Genomic DNA, 12,167 nt, shown 5'->3' on the forward strand with positions numbered 1-12,167 from the left:
GTGTTTTTCCATTTTTACAGACTTCTGAAAATTTTAGCTTTGACTGAAATATTTCCCCATTCCTTCACATTAATATATCTAGCAATATTGAATGAATACGAATTATAAACGGAAATAAAAATGCTTGCTTTTATAAAATCTCCAGTCTTGCAGTACCCCCAAAATAATACACAGACTTAAGTTGAAATTTGGTTTGTTAATGCCCACCTTTTGTGTGGTCAAAACACAGTTTTGAAGGAATGACCACCTTCAATGTTCTTTACAGCTTCTTTAGTGTTCCTTAAAAAAAAAAAATCAGTCTTATGGATGACTGATGGCAGTTTGTTCATGGAAGATCTTCATCTTATGGGAATTATCGGACCAGTTTTCTAATCATATACTACCAACAAAATAAACATAAGCATGTTCCGTTTAATCATATTATCCTCCACCATCACTTCCAAAAGGCATTGGCTCACAGTATTCTGTTTAAGATTGGGACCATTTATCCCAATGAACTCAAACGTTATCCAAAACAGGCTGGTCTAGCAGTCTGTTCAGTCTGAAAAAATGTTCTGTGCTCTGTTCAGATTGACAAAATGTTCCTTATTGGCCAGGCGCAATGGCTCATGCCTATAATCCCAGCACTTTGGGAGGCTGAGGTGGGTGGATCACTTGAGGTCAGGAGTTCGAGACCAGCCTGACCAACATAGTGAAACCCCGTCTCTACTAGAAAAAAAACAAAATTAGCTGGGTGTGGTGGCACATGCCTGTAATCCCAGCTACTTGGGAGGCTGAGGCAGGAGACTTGCTTGAACCCAGGAGGCGGAGGTTCCAGTGAGCCGAGATCGCACCACTGCACTCCAGCCTGGGCAACAAGAGCGAAACTCTGCCTCAAAAAAAAAAAAAAAAACATAGTTCTTTTCTAAGAGCTTCCTATATGTGTGGTTGGTCCCTAAAGTACTTTGTGCTCAGTTACAGCTTCCTGTCATCTCATCTGCTTATACACAAATAGCTCAACTAAGTAACCCAACATACAAACTCTCACTAAAATCGCATGTTGCATCTTAGGAAAGGTGATCTGGAAGCATTATGGACTATAGTGAGAATGTAAGGCTTACGGCCGTTCGAAGTAGGGATGACACAAAAGCAAATAAATCATATTGACAGTCATTCCCTCTACTAAAAAAGACAAATACTTGTTATGCTAAAATGACCTCTTTTGATTTAAATTTCAGTTTATGAAACATTACAGTATGCTTCTTTATCAAAGTCTACATATCAGAAGAACATGAGCTCCATGTTCCTGTAAAACTTTAAACACATTTTTCTTCCTAATGGACATTAGCAGTTTTATTGAAAGAAAAATTGACATAACCTAGCATTATCTTTTGACTTTGCCCATGGAGAAACTTGGAGTTAAATTAACCACTTAATTTTAGAATCTGTCAGTGTTGATATTGTTCTGCAAATTTTTAATTTTTTAAATTTAAATTTTGTAATGTTTTAATTCTTTAAATTTAAAAATTTTTAAATTATAATTGTCCTGTTTTACATGTAATATGCTTGTAATATACATGTTATATATGTTATAACTGTAATATATTTCAAATACTTTTTGAAGGGTCTGATATAAATCATAATTAAAAATGACTGGCCTTGACCAAAGCATAAACAGATGTCTGATGAATGTGCTAATCACCCTTCTCCAATATACATCCATCCCAGAGGACAATAAAGTCTCACAGTCATGATTTCCAATATAAAATATTTAGATTTCAGACTGCTGGAATCAGATTTTAGACTGCTAGAATCTAATAATCTGCCTTTGAAGATGCCTAATACACACACACACGCGCACGCGCACACACACACACACACACACACACACATACCCTGTTGTAGAAGTAATGTGCAACTCATGAGGTACTTTCCCTAAATACATCCAAACAGATGACCAAGATTTTGAAGACTACCTTATTTCTCATTTAGTTAAAACTTTCAAGAAAAAATATTTACAATGACTTAAAGACTCCTGTATATATAACTACCTAAATACAGAACAAATTGGGAGGATGTGGGTCAAACACAGCTGAGCTCCACTCAGCTCAAATTAGATGAGTCTTTTGACTACAAAGCTTGTTTTCTTAACATATGGGTTCCTACAGGACTTGATAAGATTTGCTGAGCACCACAATAATCTTTTAAGACACTAATCAAAAACATGGTTCTACATTTTGAAAACCTCAGAAGTGGTTTTAGGACAACAGAAGCACCTCAACCACTAAAATAAGCAAGTTTCTATTATAAGTAAAATTATCACACAGCAAATCCCTTAACAGTTCAGCAACCAATAAATAGAAAATATTTGTTAAAAGCTGCTATTTCTGATTGTTCCTTTGTATTCTTTGACTGTAAGTGAAACATATGGAAAATAATTGGTTGTCAGAAAGCTTCTGACTACATGATATGCATTTTATGAAAGAATATTAGCCTGAGCCAAGCATAAAAACTTGGACCAGATGCACAGTAAGTATTTCTACTACCCTGGCCATGGGCTCCTCCTGAGTAGTGTCTAACAAGAGGGCAATTTCAGTAAGATTTTACAGCCTAGCATAGTAATGATGACCAGTACATTCACTTCTTCTGGAATTAATACAAGAAATACAACTAAAGATGCACTACAAAGACATAGGTCTAAAACTGCCACATTCGCCCAACTAAACTAAAAGAACCCTTCCTAACCTATATCAAACACATCAGCAAAGACCAATGTTATACTTAAATGAGTATTATCAGATGTTACTATATGTAACCACCTTTAATGTTTGTCTATGTGCTACTAAACCCCCAAAAGATTAGACTTATGAGAGCATAATTAAAAGCACGTTCCTCATCACTTTTAAAGCTAAATATGGTCTCTTCTACTGAAGCAATTTATCTTTTTCTGGTTCCTAAAATAGGCATCAAATTTCTAAACAGAAGTAAAAAGCCTCAGCCAAAGAGCCACATATTAGGTATTCAGCCTGGTCTAAGAAAACTAAGTTAATAAACTGAATAAATTAACTCAAATAAATTAGGAGTGCACATTCAGAACAGAATTGTAGCTTTTGGTCAGCAACATATGAACCAAAGGCAAAAATCTGCCATGATTAAGGCAGTTTTTTGTATACAGTACAATGTGTTTTTCTTCCCCCCACCCACCAAGTTCAATTAGCATTCTCTTTGATGTTATTAAAACGCAGTGCCAAGCTAGAATACAAGCTTCCTAATAATAATAATAATAGTAATAAAAATAGATGTCATAGAAAGTTCCTTTTGGTTTAGAGTCTTCCTTAATACCTATTATGGTATCTTCTTTTTGCCTTTACACACTTGGTGTAAGAGATTACTGCAACGATCATTTGACTTTGGCCACAAACCATGACTACTGTCAGGGTGAAAGCCGTTGGAAGGAATTATTTTCTTCTTCTGCTGGAGTCAATTTAAGTGTTGGTAGTTTCCGAGGAGGAAGCTGAGGGCTTTGGCGAAGATTGTCATCCATCTGTAGAAAGTACAAAAGATACATCTGACTAATGCTGTGGCACCACTTATGTGGACTGTGGCCTCCCCATCCAAACTATAGCCTAGAAGAGTACAGAACCATATGTTTCCTGGGCTGCCAGAGAAACCTTTTTCTTACAAATAATCTCAAGAATTCTAAATGTCATACCTCAAATACCAGCTGACTCAGTTTCTGTAAACAGCAATGTGGCTCATTCCTGACACCTTCACAGAATTACAGTAATTCCAAAAAATAAATATTTTACTGAACTCAACCATAGCATAACTTACAGAGATCATCTGTTAGTAAGTGTAAAAGTGGTACTGTTACACTAAGCTCCAGTTTGCAAACTATGTTCACATACAATATCTTATTTGATCTTCCCAACACACTATGAAGAAAATGCAGACACAGACCTTCCCTGTTGTACAGATAAGCAAAACGAGACTCCGTAAGGCTAAGTGATTTGCCCCACGTCACAAGCTAGTATGAGAGCTGAAACTTGAACCCAGGTCTTCTGATTCCAAAACTATTATTCTTTCAACTATACTTCTTTGCCTCAATGAAAATGACCTGTATTCCAATCAAAAAAGACCAGCTTTTTAAAGCTGAGAGTATGTAGACCAAAGGAAGCTAGGACATTAGGCAAAAAGAAAGATAAATTCTTTAAATCTAATCAGTGGTTTTCTAAACACTGGATCAGTTCTAAATGAGGTAACCCACATCAAGCTCAAATAACACAGTGCTGGACCTCAAAAACTGTTAGCCAGTATCATCAGGCCTCAGGCCTCACTGCCCTATGAATTTGTAAAATAATAAGTATTACTATTTGTATCAGGAAAAAAAAAAAAAAGGCAAGCTTATCAGTTACTGGGGAAAAAATATGTAACCTCTTTGTATTTTTCCTACTAGAATCGCCCTTGAAATTCCCTTTGTTGGCTCTCTCCCCTACCCAGTTCCTCAATGTTTCTCTCATGAAAAGAACACCCCAAGTGGCAAAATATCTACACTGGTGAAAAACTATATACTGTATCTACAGCAGAGAAGAACAAGAAGGAGAAAAAATAAAACTTTCATGTGGAAAGAAGAAAAGAACATTATGGTGCTGTTAATAAGAAAGGATAAGGCCGCCGCTTACAATCTTAAGAAACATTAACTTAAGAGACAGAGAGGCAGACATGCAAGCAAGAAGTGTTTTTGCTTTGTTTTTTTAAAGCAAATCTTTTGGATTTCCTAGCTTAAAGGGTACTAATTGTGTGGCAAAAGTAAACCCAATACTCTTATCTGATCTTTCCCCAAGCAGGCCACTACTGGCTTCAAAACACTATGTTACATACAACTTTAGTGAAAGTATAAACAGTTTTCTGAAAAATAAACTCTCTAAAAAAACTAAAAGGGTACAGTTAATGTGTGACCCAAATGACAATATTAGCTACAGCAAGGAAAATACTAAGCTATGATAAAATGATTGAAGTAGACTTGACCTTTTCAATCAAGTTGGATTCCTTATTTACAAGTTGTGTGAGTTTCTGAAGATTTGCATCTACCGTTTCTTGTCCAGCTGGAGAGATGCCTAAGAAGCCAGGACAGAAATCAGAGAAAGACAGGAAATTTTTAAAGCCTTTAAAGCTATTTAGATTGAAAGAATTTTGAGTTTACCCACCCTGTCCAGTGCCCCACCCTCCCCAAAAAAGGCAAAGAGGAAAACCACTCTGGGTATAAAGGCGAAGAGAGGGATTTGAATGCTCCAAAACTAAACCCTGAGCAAAACGGATGAAAATTTGTTCACTAAGTACACAATGCTAACCAAGTGTTCTGCAACTGGCCACAATAATTAGTATTAAAAAAAAAAAAAAAAAAAGGCACAGTAGTCCTCATTTCCTTCTCAAGTTTAAGCCATTCCTTTCTTGCACCCATTTCAAATAGGTCTTTGGTCACAACTATCTGGATAGTTTTCCAAGGCAGTAACTCCCAAAAAGTTGCCCAACAGACATCCAAAGTATTTAGAAGAACTTAAAAATACAAATTCCTAGGATTGATGCCTAAAAGATTCTAATTTAGCAAGTCTGGAATAGGACCCAAGATTTTTTATCTGTCAAATAATCAGGTTTGCTAACCACTGCTCCCAAGTTAACAAGGTTGAACATTACTTAATTTCATGACTCCCAAACTACTAACCCCTTCCTGTATACAGAACACACAACCCACCATAAAATAATAAACTGTCCACCTAAGCCAGCTATCTTTATAACTTGTTTCTTAAAAGGACAATTTCAGCCCACCCTCCCAATAGAAATTTAGTATCTGAATCACTTAAGCACAAGGCCCCAATCTCTCAATGAAGCACATCCTAAGTAACAGGTGCCCTCTATTTACTATACCTCCATTCTGATGCAATCAGTTTTCAAGTAGTGGAATCATGGGAGTGTACCTCACCAAAATCAATCTGCTGCTGATTTCTGTTCATGCAGGAAAATGCTAGAAGCAGCAGGTAAGAATAATTTAAAGTATTTGTCCATTTGCATTAGGATACATACTCTTTTTCAGTAAAGACTTAATACCTGTGGTTTTAACCTTTTAGAAGAAAATGACCCACTTCAAAGGGATAATATTTAAAGAACAAGAAGCAAGAAATGTAAAATCCAGAGGAATAGATAAAAGGCAAATATCTATTTCTCTATTTAAATAAAACTAATATGAGAATAAAATGAAGTCAGAAAAATATAAATCCTTGAAGTGCTATAAACCACTATTTAAAGACAATACACAAACTTTTAAAATTAAAATAAGTAGTGGATTTTGCTTATACATACATAGGAGAATAAGCAAACAAATATTAGCTGAAGAGCCAGCTTACCTCCAAGACTAAGCCTAAAATAACTGCTCAGGATGTCATCACAAAAGCGACAAAGGTTGGAGAGCTGTTTCAGATGTTCCTGTAGCTGAACTTTAGGAAACCGTACTTTGTAAAGAGGTGCAAGAAAACCAAAAACATAGGCATCCAAGGTAGAAGGCCTAGAAATAAATTAAGGATTTTTTTAAGCACATAAGACAATATTAACCAAAGGCCGGATGCAGTGGCTCAACGCCTATAATCCCAGCACTTTGGGAGATGAAGGCAGGCAGATCACTTGAGGTCAGGAGTTTGAGATAGGCCTGGCCAACATGGTGAAACCCTGTCCCTACTAAAAATAGAAAAAAGTCGTGCATAATGGCGAGGACCTGTAAACCCAGCTACTTGGGAGGTTGAGGCAGGAGATTTGCTTGAACCCAGGAGGCAGAGGTTGCAATGAGCCAAGATCATGCCACTGCACTCTAGCCTGGGTGACAACAGTGAGACTCCATCTCAAAAATAATAATAATAATAAAATAAATAAATAAAAGAAAATATTAAATTAAGGATTTTTTAAAGCATATAAGAAAATATTAACTTGGGATGGTGTTTAATTTTTTTTCAAAATTCTCAATTCTGAATTACACAATATAGTCTCTTAAAAGGTTTACAGTCCATTTTAGTTTATAAAAATGACGCAGGCCGGGCTCGGTGGCTCAAGCCTGTAATCCCAGCACTCTGGGAGGCCGAGACGGGTGGATCACGAGGTCAGGAGATCGAGACCATCCTGGCTAACCCGGTGAAACCCCATCTCTACTAAAAAATACAAAAAACTAGCCGGGCGAGGTGGTGGGCACCTGTAGTCCCAGCTACTCAGGAGGCTGAGGCAGGAGAATGGCGTGAAACCGGGAGGCGGAGCTTGCAGTGAGCTGAGATCCAGCCACTGCACTCCAGCCTGGGCGGCAGAATGAGACTCTGTCTCAAAAAAAAAAAAAAAAAATGACGCAACTAAGGTTTTACTCATTGAGTAGCTTAGACTCTAACTATTTAGAAGAAAATGAAATTGTCATTATAGATTCATTTTCACTCACAAATGTTAAATAGACGGGAAACAGAGTGGGAATGGTCTTAGATGTTTTAAAGTCACATATGCAGCCTACTAAGTCAGCGTTAGATTATCACTGGTAGAAAAAGTTTCCTATAATAAAAGCCCATTAAATTTTTTTGTTTGTTTTGTTTTGTTTTTTGACACAGAGTTTCGCTCTTGTCACCCAGGCTGGAATGCAGTGGCGTGATCTCAGCTCACTGCAACCTCCACCTCCCAGTTTCAAGCAATTCTCCTGCCTTAGCCTCCCAAGTAGCTGGGATTACAGGAACTCACCACCACGCCCAGCTAATTTTTTGTATTTTTAGTAGAGACAGGGTTTCGCCATATTGGGCAGACTGGTCTTGAACTCCTGGCCTCAGGTGATCTGCCCACCTTTGCCTTGCTGGGATTACAGGTATGAGCCACCGCACCTGGCCTACATCTTTTCTTTTTTTAAGTGAAAAACTCATCTTTTGGAGAGATAAGAGGACTTGCTTTAAATAGCTGTTCATTGAATATATGTGCACAAAATATCAAAATGATTTTAAGGGAATACTCACGTATCTCCAAAGAAAAACTGAGATGTTCCCAATCTGTTTGATAGAAGATTTAGGCACTCCTTGGCATCTCTGTATATCTAATAAGGATGAAATTATATCTCAAAAGTAGAAAAGATACTCTAAAACTACTTTTGAGGAAGGCATCTCTAGATAAACTCATGTCTGCGATTTTTCTTGTCCTTTCTCTCTAGGGCCCTTGCCTGAAGAATAATCCACACTATACCTGTGCTTCCACTTCTCGGAGGTGGTAGAGTGGAGGCTGTCCTCTGGTCAGGAGAATCCTGTTCAGTGCTCCCTTAGACATTCTTCCAGGTAGGATCAAACTCAAAGGAAAAGGAATTTGTGAAGCAAACCATGGCTTTGTCACAGTAAAGTAATTGTCACTCTCAACCCAGAATGTGTGAAGCTGCAAAGGGAGAGAAAAAAACACTACAAGGATGTTCTTTTATTAAAAGAAAGATCACTCAATCAACATGAGAGTTTTTCATAAATACCTTTATATGAAGTGACTTCATACAAATTTTCCAATTAGAATGACTCAAGATAAAACAAGATTATTTTAAATGTGTGAATTTTGTTGACTGCTATATTCCAAGCACCCAGAACAAGGCCTGACACATAGCAGGTGTTCAATAAACATTTGTTGAATGAATGAATTACACCCAATTCTATACATGCAGCAAAAAGATCCATCTCCCACAAAGAATTTCCAACAAGACATTTTCTTTTACTTTGTTGTTTCACATAGTAGTCGAATGCCTAACAGATCACAGTAATATGAAAGAATTAAGATTAACATATAAGTAAAATTTTCTCTTAAGACTTTTCTCATTGGTTTTCTTCTAAACAGACTATGTACATTTGCAACTAGGCCACTAAAATACTGTAATATTTAAGAACACTCACCACTGCAGGGAGAAGCTTCTCTTCAAGGAGAGCAATGTAAGCCAATGTATCTGCCCCTTGTTTTGCTGAGAGTTCATAATCAGCATTATATTTCTATTAAAAAAAAAAACAACTCAGAAGTCAAAGAGCAGCCCCAAAACAGTAAAACTAATCAAATCAGGATTCATATTTTTCCTCACAAATAGCAAATGTGGTATTAAAATGGGAGAAAGAGAAACACAAATCCAGTGAAACCTATTGCTTAATGCACATAAAGTTCTTAGCATGGCATCATATATGCAATATGGTCAATAAATGTTATAATATTAACTACTATTATTTTCATGCTTGTTAATGACCTAGTTCAGTGCATGGCATGTAGTACAAAATAAAAGCAACTATTATTTTTTAACAAGAAGGAAACAGTTCCAGTTGGCTGTGTTTTTCCCCATGAAAAAAGAAAAAAATCTTCCAATTTATAAAAGTTCAAAATGTTATTGACACAATTTTTTTTAAGTACAGTATTGGTAAAACAAATAACTTTTGCATTTATATAAATCTTTACATGTTTAAACATTTTGGATACATAACTCTCTACTGTTAAAACATTTAGATACATTATTCCATAAAACTGCTATAAGAGCTTTTTAAAAATAATATAGTTGCTAGTTGGTGAGAATTCAGATGTCATGCTCAGCACAAAATGTGTACCAACTATGTGACAAAATAGACAATCCTATCAATAAGTGTAATAGTGAAAATGGCTACATTAAATCTACTTACATATAAATTTCAATAAAATTCAAAGTTTATTAAAATATAAATTGACTACCTCTTCATATGACTTTCATATCACAGAACTCATGCTTTAGAGCAGTGATTCTCAAATCTATTTTTAAATCTTATCCCAGGTATCTCCAATTGTCTAATGAGTTGGCACACACACACACACACAAAAGCCCAACATGCAGGCATCAACAATCTACTCATTTACTTCTTCAAAGTGAACCACCCACCTGTTTTCTTAAAAAGTTTAGTATTTTTGCTGGCTGAGAAACCATATTGTCTTCAGTTGTCAAAATTGGTACATCGCCTATAATCAAAAAACAGTTTACATACAAGGACACAGTGTGATTTCCTCTGAAGGGATTCCAATACCCTAGAAACTATAGCAGTTGCACATTTAGAGGGGAAAAAATGAGTAAGCCTGTCTTGGTTTTTTTGCTGTTTCACAAAGAGCGGTTCTAGAGAACATTTTCATTTCTCATAATTTCCAGTGATTTGGCTTGCACTTTGAGGTATTACTCAGAATGATCAAATCATAAACAACACAGAGCCAAGGTCACGGTAAGAAACTAAATCCTCAATATTATAGCTATTTACCTCACAGCTTTAAATACAAGAAGAAAAAAAAACAGTGCAGAAAGGGGAGTGTAAAGGTTTACACTATACCTCTTGAACCTCTCCAGGTGTTATCTATCACATTGACTTTCAAGGGTGCACCACAAAATTTGGCATAAGCCTGAAACAGAGTTTGCAATCAAACATTTTAGACCAAGTGCATAACGCAAAGCTGAAGAGCAGCTTTACTTTACAGCCCCATCCCCCAAAGGCAGAAGGCGACTGATACTGAGGCCGCATCCCTCCCCGTTATCTCAAGTAGGCACGCGCGCGCCAGCCACCCGGCTTTCGGGGACTTTGCTCCCCAAAAGGTCCTGGGGACGCAGAGTAGGGAGGGCGCGCCCCCTTCTTTGGGGTTTCACTCCACCGCCCAGACAGCTTTGTGAGGTAGACAAAACTCGGAGTCAAGCGGAGAAGCCTTGACGTTGCCGCCGGCCTTCGGCGAGGGTACAGGCCAGGTTGGGACTCGCCGGTGGGAGGGAGCCCGGGGCGATGCAGCGTGCAGCGGCCCGGCCCTCCTGGACCCCGCAGCGCAGCGGGAAACCAGGGCAAGTCAGCCTCTCGCCTCTAGCCCCGCCCCTTCTTCCCGCGCCCTGGCCCGCGAGGCGGCCTCACCATCACCACCAGGGACTCGCTGTGAACCGATGGGAGCCCCCAGCCACCTCCCCAGCAACTGAGTTCCAAGGGGGCCGCCATCTTGCGGGGGGCCGACCTTTACTATCCCGGAAGTAATTTTCCACCTAATTTCCGGCACGTGGAACGCGGGGGCGTGGCGAAGGGAGAGAAGGGCAGTTTGGGGGCTCTTGAGAGATAGGGGCGAGAATGACTGGAGGGATTAAAAAGAACTCTTAGGAGCAGCTTGGCCTAAAGGGTAAGAGTTCTGCGCCTTAAGTCAGACAGACCCACCAGTAGTTCTTCAAATATTAATATTTATTAGATCCCTAGAGTGTTCCAAACCCTTTGAACATTAAATCTGTGTGATGCCTAAATTAACTGTTTGTAAAATAGGGATGACTCAGTATTTACAAGATTGTGGTGTTTAAAATGTCATGGAGGGAAAGAACTTGGCACACAGGAGGCACTCAGTAATTGTTAAACCCCTTTTCCCGTATATATGGCCTCTGCCTACCTTTCCAGCCTCAATCTGTTCTCACCCTCATGTTCACTGGCACCATCCTGCTTAAAAGTTACAGTATTTCTGGACGTCAGGTAAATTCTGCCCACCTTCAGTGCAGATCCTTCTGTCTGGAATGTCTTTCTTCCCTATGCAACTTCTCCCTCAAAAATGAGCTTAATTCACATTCCCAGTGATGCTTTTACAAAGTTAGGAGCTCTGGGTTCCTGCAGCCCCTTGTGCATACTTGAATTGTAGCTTCTCTCCCTAGCTACAAACCTTTTGTCTTTCACAGAAGAGGGCTAGCTTCATAGGTGTGGGACCTGTGCAGCCACACAAGGCTCCATGCTTAAAAGTACTCCTCATTTGGCTGATGCTCTTCAGTCACTGTCTTGAAATTCTTAAGTTTTGAACAAGGGGCTCTGCATTTTTATTCTGGGCTGGGCCCCGCGAATCTTGTAGCTAGTCATGTCTGTGGGCCTCATGAGCACGGACTAAGTGTTTCTTGACGTTAAACCTGACAGTTTCTCAGAAAAACTATTAAAGAGGAAATTTTGGTCTTGGAAATGCTATGATCCAAATGTATGACTGGGTCTCAGAGTTAGAATTTGGGTGCTGGGTCTTTTTTCTAGAAAGCACAGTAGTCTTTCTTTGATACCCTCCCAGTCATGCCTCTGAGTTCTTTCCTCTATCCCACTGAGATGGTCGAGTCTTCTTAAACAACTAAAACTCAGAAGAAACCTCTGCAACTTTTCTTTTTTTTT

The 12,167-nt window shown here is 38.4% G+C and overlaps 1 protein-coding gene across 7 annotated transcripts in view; it reads right to left on the reverse strand.

Annotated features, from left to right (window-relative positions):
• The window catches only part of MTX3 (metaxin 3), a 29,165-nt gene extending 18,152 nt beyond the window's left edge, over positions 1 to 11,013 (reverse strand). Inside the window, exons 1-9 of one of the 7 annotated variants that reach the window (XR_001885331.1) lie at positions 10,905 to 11,013; positions 10,341 to 10,410; positions 9,905 to 9,981; positions 8,910 to 9,002; positions 8,227 to 8,409; positions 8,004 to 8,080; positions 6,381 to 6,538; positions 5,008 to 5,096; positions 3,322 to 3,523 (exon numbers count right to left, since the gene is read on the reverse strand). Coding sequence is in view for 4 of the 7 variants with exons in the window: in XM_017870911.1 (XP_017726400.1) it covers positions 3,413 to 3,523; positions 5,008 to 5,096; positions 6,381 to 6,538; positions 8,004 to 8,080; positions 8,227 to 8,409; positions 8,910 to 9,002; positions 9,905 to 9,981; positions 10,341 to 10,410; positions 10,905 to 10,985 (939 nt within the window). In the remaining 3 variants the exon portion in view is untranslated. The other 6 variants (XM_017870911.1, XM_017870913.1, XM_017870912.1 and 3 more) reach the window with 6 other exon arrangements.
• Between the last annotated feature and the right edge of the window lie 1,154 nt (positions 11,014 to 12,167).

This window comes from Rhinopithecus bieti, unplaced genomic scaffold, assembly GCF_001698545.2.
Source record: "Rhinopithecus bieti isolate Rb0 unplaced genomic scaffold, ASM169854v2 scaffold_5216, whole genome shotgun sequence".
NCBI lineage: Eukaryota > Metazoa > Chordata > Mammalia > Primates > Cercopithecidae > Rhinopithecus > Rhinopithecus bieti.